Here is an 11,498-nt window from a genome sequence, read left to right as displayed (position 1 = left end):
GGTTTCCAGTTGCTCTCACCTGTACAGATCAGTCTGTGCTTCCCCTCTACAGTATCCCACAGTTGGGTAAATGATGAAGACCAGTTAGTAAGGAAGGATTTTAATTCAAAGCATCATGGAAGGGGAATATCTTAAAAGACTTGGCAGAGGGGATTGTGGAGATGCTGGAAGAGAAGGATAGTCACAGTTGGGAGGGATGGCTTGGGAGCAAAACAGGGACCCTGGAGAGACAGAGGGAGAGTTCTCTGGCTTGGTGGAAGTTTCCAGACAAAGGCAAGTACCAGTGTATCCCAGGATGGCATACAAGAAGGGAAAAGAAAGGGAATACATAGAAAGAGTCTCGGGTACCCCGTGGCAGAGTGGAAGTCCCAGCATCCAAACCACAGCTGGAAAAGCTGGCAAACTCATCCAAGGACAGCGAGGAGTGACAGGGAAACACCCTGTGAGAGGCAGGCAGAGCGTGGACCAGGTGTTTTCACCGATGTGAGGAGTTTCCCTGGGGAAGAGAGGGCTCCACAGCTCCTGGGCACAACACATTTTCCAGCCTTTGTGGAAAATTCCAGCCCTGCATAATCTCCTGGGGTTCCTGTAAGATTGTGACACAGAGGAAGGGACCAAACAGGAAAGAATTAGAGGAAAAATGCCTGTCCTGGCAGCCACCATGGCTGTGCCAGGAGTTAGCAGCAGCAGAGCAGCCAGCCCTGCCTCCCCCTCCTCCGGCCGCCTCTATAAACACGCAGGGCTTACTCAGAAGATTAGAAGGGAACAGGGCAAAAGACAACAGAGTCTCTTTTGTAAAGAGGAAGGATTACAGCATCAAGTGACCGGCTGCAACTCCCAAGTGGGTCTCAGGCTCCTTAGCACACGGTGTCGGGCAGGTCCAATCCCCCCATGAGCCAAGGGGGCACGAGGAGGCGGGCGGTGGCGTGGGCCACAAAGGACCCAGCGAGGACACGTGCGGGGCCAAACGTCCACAGCCTCCAGTGCTGTAAAGGAGCCCATGACTGTGAGTATCCAGTCCTCCTAAGAGCAGGTGGTTTGCTTCCGAGATCTTCGTGCCTTCCTGTGACCTCCTCTCCCTCCATCCCTCCACTCTGTCTGCTTGTTCTCTATCTTTGTGGTACCTGCTCGTGCCTGTTTGCCATCTCATGTGGTGGGTGGTGTCGCGGAATTCTGGTTGCTGTGGGTTCCCACACTCTGATCAGTGGCAGGCAACCTCCAGGTGTGATGGTTAGTCCAGAGGGATGAGGCAGGTGGATGCAGGCAGTGGCAGGCAGCAGTGCCAGTCAGGGGATGGCTCTTCCTCCCCGTACTGACTCCGGTGTGCCAGTGAGTCGCCTCCCACCTACACCCCAAATGGTGCTTGGAGCGTGCCAGCTGCCCTGTGACATCCCTGGGCAGTCCCATGCAGGCTGGCAGGTGGGCAGGGGAGTGCCTTAACCATTCAGGGCTGGAGGAAAAAGCACTGGGGACAAACCCTGTCTCCTATGCGGGAGCAGAACAGCACAGAGGTGGGTGCCATCCATTATTTACACAGACAAGAGCTGAAGTTTTCCTTCTTTGGTAAAAAGTGAATCTGTATCTGAATTACGCAACGAAGAGTCTCCCTGGGCTCTTTCAAGACCCAAAGCGTAGAGAAAACAGGCAGCTCTTTGTAAGCAGCCCCCCAAAATTTATGAGTTTGTGGGCATACTTTTCCATCCAGCCCATGTGTACAGTCTCTGGGGCAGTTAAACCCCACTGTTCTGAGTCCTGAGCACAGAAATACACATGGAAATGGCATGGATGTGCACAAGGATTTGGTGAAATGTGCATTTGTGCAGTTAGGGACAGGGGCCAGCTCTGCTTCTCCACATAACCCATGAGAGGGGACTCAGGGACCTGAATTACAACAGGGAAACCCAAGGGAGGGGCAGCACCAAAACTCCAAAGCCAGGACTAAGATGCTGTTTGGTTGAAAGAGCCAAAACCCTCAGACTTTGCTGGTTTTATTCATGGCAGCAGCTCACTTGGACCCAAGTTGTCCCCACCTAAGTGCAGATTTTCCCTTAAGATGCTTAAATGAGGAACATGGGCACAAACTTACCTGCCTCCAGATACTGCACAGTGTGAATTGTCCCTTGAAGTGCTTTTTTGTCTCCATCATTCAGGGGAGAGTCCAAGGCCCCACAGTTACTAACATAATGCCTGTGTAACACCCTGGTGCCTTATTAAGATTGAGAAATACCAATAGTTTCACATTAATTATGAAGCAAGGAATCATTTACCAGTCTGCTTGGCATGGATTACAGCAGCATTTTGGGGGTGGGGGGTTAGGTTTTTTGTTTTTTTTACAAATTCAGATGTATATGAATGTGAGTCTGATTATGAATTGCTTATGAAGAAGTATTTATCCATCTTAGACTAGAATTGCAATGGGGATGGCTACATGACTGGGGAAGCATTTCAGGAGCCTGAATGCCTTTTTTCATCCAGTGCAATTTATTGTGCAACATATGGTGGAAAGAGAAGGGAGGTGGAGCTGCTGGAATTTGGGCTCTGTGAGCTTGGCAAAACTCCATCCCACAGATCTCTAACAGGGAGAGCTATTCTGCCTGCAAGACTGGGACCAGCAGAGTCCAGATCTGGCCCTTTGCCCAGATTTAAAGACAGTAATTCTTGTTGGGGTACCTTCATCTGGATCAGTCCCAAGAAATCTCTCCGCAGTTCTTGCTTTCCTTTGGGTTGGATTCTTTTGCCAGCAGCATTCTGGGAAGATGCTTGTCAACATTTTACAGAAACATATTTGAAACATTTTAAATAGTATAAGCAAATAAAAATGAATGGGATAAGTAACTTCAGAGTTTGTGACTCAGAAATAATCTTACCCCAGTGTTTTGTGGGAAGGGGGTAGCACATGGGCTCTGTCCTCTCCAGCCAACAAGCCCCACTCGAATACTGACAATCCAACACACGAAACCCAGGGCTCCACCAGAAAATACATCCTCTGCCACTGTCATGTGCAGCTCAAAGGGAAGAGACAGCAAACTAGTTGCATACCATCAGTTTCCTCCTGGTTCTCTGTGTCATTGACTTCACCTTACCTGGCTTTTGATCTCCACTCATTGTTTCTTCCTGTCTTTCTCTCTTTTTCCTCTTCCCTTCCATCTCACATGGTGGGACACTGGGGATGCCCCTGTCTCCTCCTGCTCAAGCTTCCACACCTGGTTTTGTGTGTGCCTCAGGACCTGTGATGACAGTGACATACACCAACCGTGTGGCCGATGCCCGCCTGGGCACCTTCTCCCAGCTCCTGCTCCAATGGAAAGGGAGCATCTACAAATTGCTCTACTCCGAGTTCCTGATTTTCATCGTGCTCTACTTCACCATCAGCCTTCTCTACAGGTGAACATCTTACATCCTGACACCAGCACAGCCTGTCCTGGAGCAGGACAAGGGAACAACACGGGCTTGGGACAGGGATCCTGCTGGACAGACACTCTGTTCACAGGAGTGAGTGGGGAAAGGAGAAAGGAGAGGGGAAAAGATGGAAGGGAAGCAGGTCTAAGAGGTAGGAGCTCAAGGAAGAGCACAGCTTGGGCTGATGTTTTGCAGGATATTAAGAGAACTGCAGTGCACATTCAAGCTCTGTGTCAAACCCTTGATACTACAGCACTCCTCTGAGTGAGAAAAATAAAGCTGGTCCCTGACATCAGGCTGTGGCCCTTACCACACACTCTTTGGCCTCTGGACTGGTTAGCAGGATGTTTTGGAGTCGTGGGCTGATGTCCCTGACTCATAAGGGCTGTTCACCCATATCATCCCCAGACTCCCCATCCTTGGCTTCTCTTGCCAGACTCATCCCCAGCAGGTCCAGCAAGGCCTAGACCCTTCTCTGAGGCTGCTGTTCCTCCCTTTTAGGCTGGTCCTGAGCGAGAGCCAAAGGCTGATGTTTGAGAAGCTGGCACTGTACTGCAACAGCTACGCTGAGCTAATCCCCGTGTCCTTCGTGCTGGGTAAGGAGCTCTGCCTGGGATCACACAGAGAGGGGGACAGAACAGCACTTCTTCTCCCTGGTTTGATAGAGCTTGTAAATTTCTTTTGGAAGAAATTCTCCCTTGTGAGGGTGGGCAGGCCCTGGCACAGATTGCCCACAGAAGCTGTGACTGCTCCATCCCTGGAAGTGTCCAAGGCCAGGTTGGGTGGAGCTCTGAGCAACCTGGTCTAGTGAAAAGTGTCCCTGTCTATGAAACCAGATAATCTTTAAACCCTTTCCAACCCAAATAATTCTATGATATGAAAAAACCCACAAACCCCAGATTCTCTTTAGCCTGAAGGTCTGAATTCCCCTCCAGTTATTCCTGCACTCATCCTTGCATGAGCACTGGAAGAGAAGAGCAGAGCTTATTTCTCCTACCCTTTAGGATGCCAATTTGCTCAGCTTCCTTCTCCCACTCCTTTGGGATGCCTAATTTGCTCACCCTCCTGCTCCTGAGAAGAGCAGAGCTTTCCTCCCACCCCTCTGGGATGCCAAACTTGCTCAGCTGCCCTCCAGGTTTCTACGTGGCACTGGTGGTGTCCCGCTGGTGGGCTCAGTATGAGAGCATCCCGTGGCCCGACCGCATCATGAACCTGGTCTCCTGCAACGTGGATGGGGAGGATGAGTATGGGAGGCTCCTGCGCCGCACCCTGATGCGCTACAGCAACCTGGTCAGTGTCCTGATCCTGCGCTCCGTCAGCACCGCCGTCTACAAGCGCTTCCCCAGCATGGAGCACGTTGTGAGGGCAGGTCAGTCCTGCCACCACCACCTCGCTGCTATTCTTGGGGCAGACAGCCTGGGAAAGGCCACCTGACCTTCAAGGTGGAGATGGGATGGTGCTGCAACGTGCTCAGGTGGTTCCTATAGTGGGTGCTGCTCTCTCAGTGTGAGTTTTCCACTGGGCAGGTGTAATTGGAGCCTCAGAATTCCAAACTTAACTGCTGGGCTCTCTGAATCCTCTTGGAACATGGTCCTCAAGGTACAATATTTCCCAGTCTACCCAAAGGATAGGGGTCTGCTCCTGCCCACATTATCTGGGTTCCCTGTGTGATCCAGAGAGACAAACAGGCACTCTGAGACATGTTACCCCATTCCCCACAAACATTTATGGACACCAGGCAGCTGCACCCTCAGCAGTGCTTTATCTCCCTGCTGACTGTGATCTGATCAGATGTGCTGCAGACAGCCAAAGTGAAATCCCACAAATCCCACCTCTCCACACCCCTGTGACTCAATGTTTTAACAAGGAAACTTGGCCTGTGTGTCTCCCAGAGTTCTGAGTGTCTGAGTCTTTCTCGTGGTTTTTAAGGAGAGCTAAGACCACCATCTGCGATTCAGCTGTTTCATTCAGACCAGAACAATTCCTTTCTGTCCTCTGTGGCCATCCCTCTTCCATTTACTCTCTTCCCCAAAGGCCTCATGACACCAGAAGAGCACAAGAAATTTGAGAGCTTGAATTCCCCCCACAACAAGTTTTGGATCCCGTGTGTGTGGTTCTCCAATCTGGCTGTGAAGGCAAGGAATGACGGGAGGATCCGGGACAGTGTGCTGCTCCAAGGAATCCTCAATGTGAGTGACAGAGGCAACAGGCAAATGTGTGGGGTCCTGGGGATCCATGGGGGTGTTACATTAACTTGGATGGGAAATGCCTCTCAGTGCCACACTCCAGCTGGTGGCAGAACAGAGCTTTGCGTGGCCTGCTGACATGGCAGCAGTGTCACATACATTTAAGGAGAGGGCACAATGTGACATGTTTCTCAAATGTGGGACTGGGAAAAACCACTGAACTCACATTTAGAGGTGTGGGAATGGGAGGTATCCAAGTAGCAGGTCCTTGATCAGCCTTCACACGCTCCAGGGCACCCAGTGACAGTGGCCAGTGGAGGAGTCTAGGACACAGCTAGAAAGCCACAAGGAAGCAGGTATCTAGAAGAGACCAGGAGAGGTTAAAAAATCCCCAGAAATGAAGGTCCTGTAGAAAACTTTGCTATTGAAAACTCTTAAGATAGTGCTGGGCAGCAGGCCCTGCTCCACAGGCAAGACCTGGCAATGATCCCTGCCCAGCTGCACAGAAAAAGGCTCTGGAGCAGCTCATCCTTCTTGGTACTCATGAGCAGAGAAAGCCACGTGGTTTCTGTTGCCTGGAGTGGGATTCATCTGCCCAGAGAGAGCGATCTCCCTCTGAGACATTTATCTACAGACAGGAGAGAGAAATGGATGCTCCGGGAACATCCTTTGCCTCACCTGTTGGCCACTCATTTTTTGAGAAGATAAACTCTGCTGTGAAGTAAGTTAGAAAGGGATCTTGGGCTCAGATGGAGACACCCAGGCAGCAAGGAGTTGCTCCAGGGCAAGTTGCAGAGGAGGTGCAAGTGGGAGGGAATGTGCTGGAGTGGCTCTGTGTCCACAGCAAGGAGAAGCAAAGTTATTCTGACAGGCCATTCCTTTTCCCCACTGCAGGAGCTCAACACCCTGCGGAGCCAGTGTGGGAGACTCTACGGGTACGACTGGATCAGCATCCCCCTGGTCTATACCCAGGTGAGAAGGGATTCCCCACATGAAGGGATCCCCACATCTTCTGCTCCACCACCTGCCTGTGCACATCCCTGCTTACACCCTTACCTAGAATCTTGCAATGGTTTACACTGGAAGGGACCTTATTCCACTCCCCTGCCATGGGCACCCTCTGAGTAAAGACTTTCTTCTAACATCTAATCAAAATCTGCCCTCTGACAGTTTAAAACCATTGCCCCTTGTCCATATAAAAAGTCTCTCTCCCTACTTCAGGTAGCAATCAGTAAGGTGGTGGAAGGCTTATGTCTCTCCAAAACCTTCTCATCTCCTTTCTGGCCAATCCCAGCTCTCTCAGGGTGCAGAACAGGTGCTTCACACCTGCCTCACACTTGGACCATGCAGGACACCCTTGAATCCCCATCCCTACATGCACATATCTCTCTTCCATAGGTCCCTCAGCAGCACACATGCAGCCCAGGCTCATTTCCCTAACTCAGACACATCCACCTCTGTCCAGGGGTAACTAAGCCCAAAATGTGCCACACAGGTGCATGGAAAACACAGGGACATGGACACACACACACACACAAACAACTCCTTGCCCCAGTTTGCAGGGAACACACCCCAAGCAGGGAGCTCTGGGAGTTATGGCACACATGTGAGCAAGCTCTGTGTGTGTCCTCAGCTATTTAACAGCCCAGGCAGACACTTTGGCACCAACTTACTCCTTTGTGTCCTCTGGTCCAGCTGCTCAAATAACACTGATGCCCTGCACTGTGAAACAGGAGCTGCTGAAGGTTAATGGGGAACACCTTAGGAAAGGATGTTCTTGTTTTGAATCCCCTTGTTTGTATCAAGAGAGTCTCAATTCCTTTTAATTTGAAAAGTGCAAGTTTCCAGTCCTGTGGTTACAGAGACAAGCACGAAGCTCAGTATATCCTGAGGTCCAGACAAGCAAGCAGATAAATAGAAAAAAGGCTCAGTGTGAGGAGTAGGAAAGAAGCACTGCCAGGTTCCCTTTCCAGACTTGGAAGCAGCCTGCCAGCCTGCACGAGATAGCTTTCAGTCCCTCCAGGATGTCACATGCTCCCTTCTGCCACTCTCCTGTGATACCTACACAGAACTCATTCCAGGGGCAGCATGGAATGACATACAGCTCATGCAACAACTGAACGGAAAAGAGAATACTTAAATCTTTCTGCTGTGGGAATGCATCCTCCTGCAAAAAAGCAGAGGAGAAGCCTGCCATAAGTGACTCCAAGGCTTTCCAGAGGCTGCAGAGCCAGAATATGGCTTTGGAGATGAGTGGGGAGGAAGTTAAGAGAAATGCTGGGAACTTACACTCCCCTGATGTGTCCCTTGGCATCTTTTCCAGGTGGTGACTGTGGCTGTTTACAGCTTCTTCCTGGCCTGCCTGATTGGGCGGCAGTTCCTGGATCCTGAGAAAGCATATCCTGGCCACGAACTAGATCTCTTTGTGCCTGTCTTTACATTTTTGCAGTTCTTCTTCTATGCTGGCTGGTTAAAGGTAAGTCCAAGAAAATATGTCTGGAGCTGGAATCTGACCCAGCCAAGGGTTTTTCCCAGTGTGAGCTCACCAGGAACCCAGCTGTGTGTTCTTTGATCTATGGGCAACAACAGGAAGCCAGCGGGGGAGCTGAGGGAACTGCCAGGGCCTTCTCATTTTCCAAGTGTCTCACCCCAGAGACCAGCTCCAGCTTTCTTAAGCTTTGGATCTGACTAGTTTGGGGGAAGGAGAGGCATTAGGTTGCACTTCACCCTCAGTTGCAGGAAGGCTGTTGCTGTGTGTACCAATGTTTCCCAGCCACTGGCAAGGCTCCACTTTTAACCCTCCCCTTTTTGGGAGGGGCAGCCTTTCTAGGAATTCGAGGGACATCACGTCTGACCCTGTCCCACTGGGCTTCTCCCTGCAAGGAAAGAGGCAGGTATGGCCATGGTGTCCTTTGCTACTCCACATACAGGTGGCCGAGCAACTCATCAACCCTTTTGGGGAGGACGATGATGACTTTGAAGCCAACTGGCTCATCGACAGGAACCTGCAGGTAAAGGGAAGGAAGATGCTCCTTCCCAGTCAGTGCAGTCACCAGTTTCTCCTGAAAACCTCTGCCCCCACCTCCCTGCCTGTGAGGGAGTGGAGAGGCAGTCCCCCCACAGCCAAGGTGACAGCCCAGGCTCCAGGAACTATGTGGGGCAAGACCCGTGTCAGGAGGATCCCCCCTGCTCCACACCAGGGAATCTGCAGCTTTTGGTCTGTTTTTGTACACAGAGGCCCACCGCAGCTTCAGTCCAAGCTCTGGCATGTGGAATGGCCCCAGGCTGCTCATTTCAGGCCCTCACTGCCTTTAAATGATGTATCATTCCTGCCTCTCCCTGGCTTTCCTACCCTGTGTGTATCTAAAACCGCCTCCTCTGCTTTCTTCTATGCAACAACTCCACACCTCCTGCCCTTCTTAACACTGAGCCCATCTATCCTAGCGAGCCTGTTGCCTTCCTGTCTCCTTCAAGATCATTTCCCTTGCGATTAATCAAATCTCTGTGTGAAAAACAACCCAAGTGACAGGAAAACAGTAACTCCAGCCACTTGCCTCTCTTCCATGCTCCATGGCTTCCTCCTGCCATGTATTCCTTCATCCACAGATAACAGGCACAGGTAAAGCTGCTCATCTTAGGTGACATTCCTGCTGGCCCCCCCCAGGTCTCCCTCATGGCAGTGGATGAGATGCATCAGGATTTACCCATCCTGGAGAAGGACCTCTACTGGAACGAGCCTGATCCCCAGCCACCCTACACAGCAGCCACAGCTGAGTACAAACGCCCATCGTTCCTTGGCTCCACTTTTGATATTAGGTGAGTGTGGGGAGGTGGAGGTCCCAGCACTCCAGTTACTGCATCAGCTCTTCAGCAGGAGATTATACATGGGGAGTAAGAGTGAGTACTAGTATCTTTCTCTGTAGCCTGTGAAATCTTGGTCCAAGATCCCTTTAGTTTCATCCAAAGACAAAACCAACATCCTCCATGGAAAAGGATAACTTCTAAACTCATTTTCTTACCTATCCTGTGAGCATTCACTGTTCTGGGGGGCTAACACATGTAATGGCAATACAGGGAGGTGTTTGTCACTGGCAGCAGTGGCAACAGAAATCCCCTCTCTTTGTAGCTGCCTAACAGCCCCACTTTGCCTTTCCAAGCATGCAGAAAGAAGAGATGGAGTTCCAGCCCCTGGAACAGATTAAGGAGAATGAGGAGGCAAACCACTCCACACCATTACTGGGACACCTGGGCCGCCTCCTCGGGGTCCAGTCACCGAACTTCTCCAGGTCCTCCTCCCGGATGAACCTGCTGCGCAGGCGAGGGGAGCCCACATCACCCTTCTCCCACTACACCTACCAAGACATGGGGAAATCTGGGAGCCCTTGTGGCATCAATCAGCCAAGGGGAGACTCCCAGGAGCAGTGGGACAGTGAAGATGGGAAACTAAGGGAGTTCGATGCCTTCATGTCAACCCCCTTCTATGAGAGACCTGGTTTCTACAGCGCTCCCCAGACACCCATCAGCTCCATCCCCATGATCTTCCCTTCCAGACGGCAAGGCCGGAAGAAGCCACCTGCTCTGTCCAGCATCGCTGCCTGCTCCACTTCCCTGAGGGATGTCATTGTCAACGCCTCCCCTTCCAGAGTCAGCGATGTTGACAAGAGCCAGAGCTCCCTGGGCTCAGCTGCGAAGGAAACCTTTGTCTGGCCAACAGATCGGAGCAAAGGTCCCGACTCCACGGCTGTGACGGTGGAAAACAGCAACTCCAGAGAAGCTGCCACCACGGGAAGCCCAGGAGCACAGTCCACAGCATCCAACAGCCCCAAATTCCCCTTCCTGGCAGAGTCCCCTGAGCAGGAGAAGCAAGGCAGCTACAAGAGTCTGAAGAGCTTGAAAGCTTCACACCCACCCTGGCTAACCCTGGAGAATACAGCATCAGCTGCTTCCAACTCGGAGCATTCCGGTGCCTTTCACACCCCCAGCAACAAAACCCCTGGGGGCACTACCTCCCTCTGCTTCTCCTTCACTCCCATGACCTCTCCGGCCCTTGAGCGGTCCCACAAGGGGAACCTGGGCCCTGACGGTCACAGCCTGAGTTTGGAAGATGCAGCCAGTGCTCCAGAGCAGCATCCAGAGGTTTCCAGGAACACGAGAGACACTGGGAATGGAAGCACTAACCCACCCCCTACAAAAGAGCAGAGAAGAGCAGAGAGTCCATCCCCCAACGACTCTGGAATCTCCCTGGCTGAGGGTGACTTTGTGGGGCTGATGGAGGTGATCATGGAGGCCAGTGAGAGCCCAGGGGACGAGCAACTGGACCAGTACAGCTGAAGGAGACCACAAGGCTCTGTGGGGTGCCTGCCCTAAACCTCACACCTGGCACTCACCTGAACAGAAGGTCAGTGCTGGACATGCAGCTGGAGCCTGGCCCAGGCTCAAACCAGCATTGAGGACACGCTGCTCCTGGTCTCAGCTACCATAGCGGGCACAACCTGTGCTGCAAAGTCACTTAAAGCCCCATTTGTAGCCAAAACCCAAGACCTTGAGTGTTAAGTATTGCTTGGACCTCAGCAGATGCCAGCCTGACCAGCCAGGTGTAGCCTAGAACAGGAATATAGTTAATATGGATGCTTAATTCCCTCCTCAGAGTAAGAGTTAGAACTTGAGCTTATGAGTCTCAGGCTGGACTTGCACTACTAAGATACTCCAGGGAAAGTAAGGGACTGAAGCAAGTCACATTTTTTTTGTGATGCAGACCCACAGTGCTTCTTCCAGTCCTGTCTAGCTCTTTTCCAGTGCCAGGAAAAGTACTGGAATAAGGCAGGTTGTCTACACCAGCACAGGCAGCTGCAGTATCTGCCAGCACATTGCTTCCTTCTGAAGTTCCACATCCCCCCTGCCACATACCTGACA

At 51.7% G+C, this 11,498-nt stretch overlaps 1 protein-coding gene and 1 long non-coding RNA gene across 3 annotated transcripts; one reads left to right on the top strand and one right to left on the bottom strand.

Moving 5' to 3' along the window:
• Nucleotides 1-767: 767 nt before the first annotated feature.
• On the top strand, nt 768-11,480 carry LOC139672694 (bestrophin-1-like). 2 transcript variants are annotated; one of them, XM_071557122.1, is made up of 10 exons: nt 768-1,006; nt 3,225-3,384; nt 3,901-3,995; nt 4,535-4,768; nt 5,434-5,588; nt 6,480-6,557; nt 7,909-8,061; nt 8,516-8,596; nt 9,250-9,401; nt 9,743-11,480. In XM_071557122.1, exons 2-10 carry the CDS (start codon nt 3,233-3,235, stop codon nt 10,914-10,916), a joined length of 2,274 nt encoding a protein of 757 aa, XP_071413223.1. In that variant the 5' UTR covers nt 768-1,006; nt 3,225-3,232; the 3' UTR covers nt 10,917-11,480. The 2 variants fall into 2 exon arrangements, with proteins under 2 accessions (XP_071413223.1, XP_071413225.1); XM_071557124.1 differs by lacking the exon at nt 768-1,006 and having other exon boundaries at nt 3,228-3,492; nt 3,857-3,995.
• Nucleotides 4,599-6,317, bottom strand: LOC139672695 (uncharacterized). Its single transcript, XR_011697969.1, has 3 exons — nt 6,264-6,317; nt 5,812-5,945; nt 4,599-4,619 (listed from the first exon to the last, which is right to left on the bottom strand). It is a non-coding gene; the product is annotated as an uncharacterized lncRNA (long non-coding RNA).
• Nucleotides 11,481-11,498: the final 18 nt, after the last annotated feature.

Source organism: Pithys albifrons, chromosome 6 (genome assembly GCF_047495875.1).
Source record: "Pithys albifrons albifrons isolate INPA30051 chromosome 6, PitAlb_v1, whole genome shotgun sequence".
Lineage (NCBI taxonomy): Eukaryota > Metazoa > Chordata > Aves > Passeriformes > Thamnophilidae > Pithys > Pithys albifrons.
The sequence above is the reverse complement of the archived record's forward strand: the minus strand, read 5'-3'. Positions and strand labels throughout refer to the sequence as shown.

Bases quoted from the DNA above. Each gene is read 5' to 3' on its own strand.
- LOC139672694 (XM_071557124.1), top strand. From the start codon at position 3,301: ATGGAAAGGGAGCATCTACAAATTGCTCTACTCCGAGTTCCTGATTTT. The intron at 3,493-3,856 runs GTGAGTGGGGAA...CAGCAGGTCCAG, and splicing joins CAGACACTCTGTTCACAGGA to CAAGGCCTAGACCCTTCTCT. The intron at 6,558-7,908 runs GTGAGAAGGGAT...CATCTTTTCCAG, and splicing joins TCCCCCTGGTCTATACCCAG to GTGGTGACTGTGGCTGTTTA.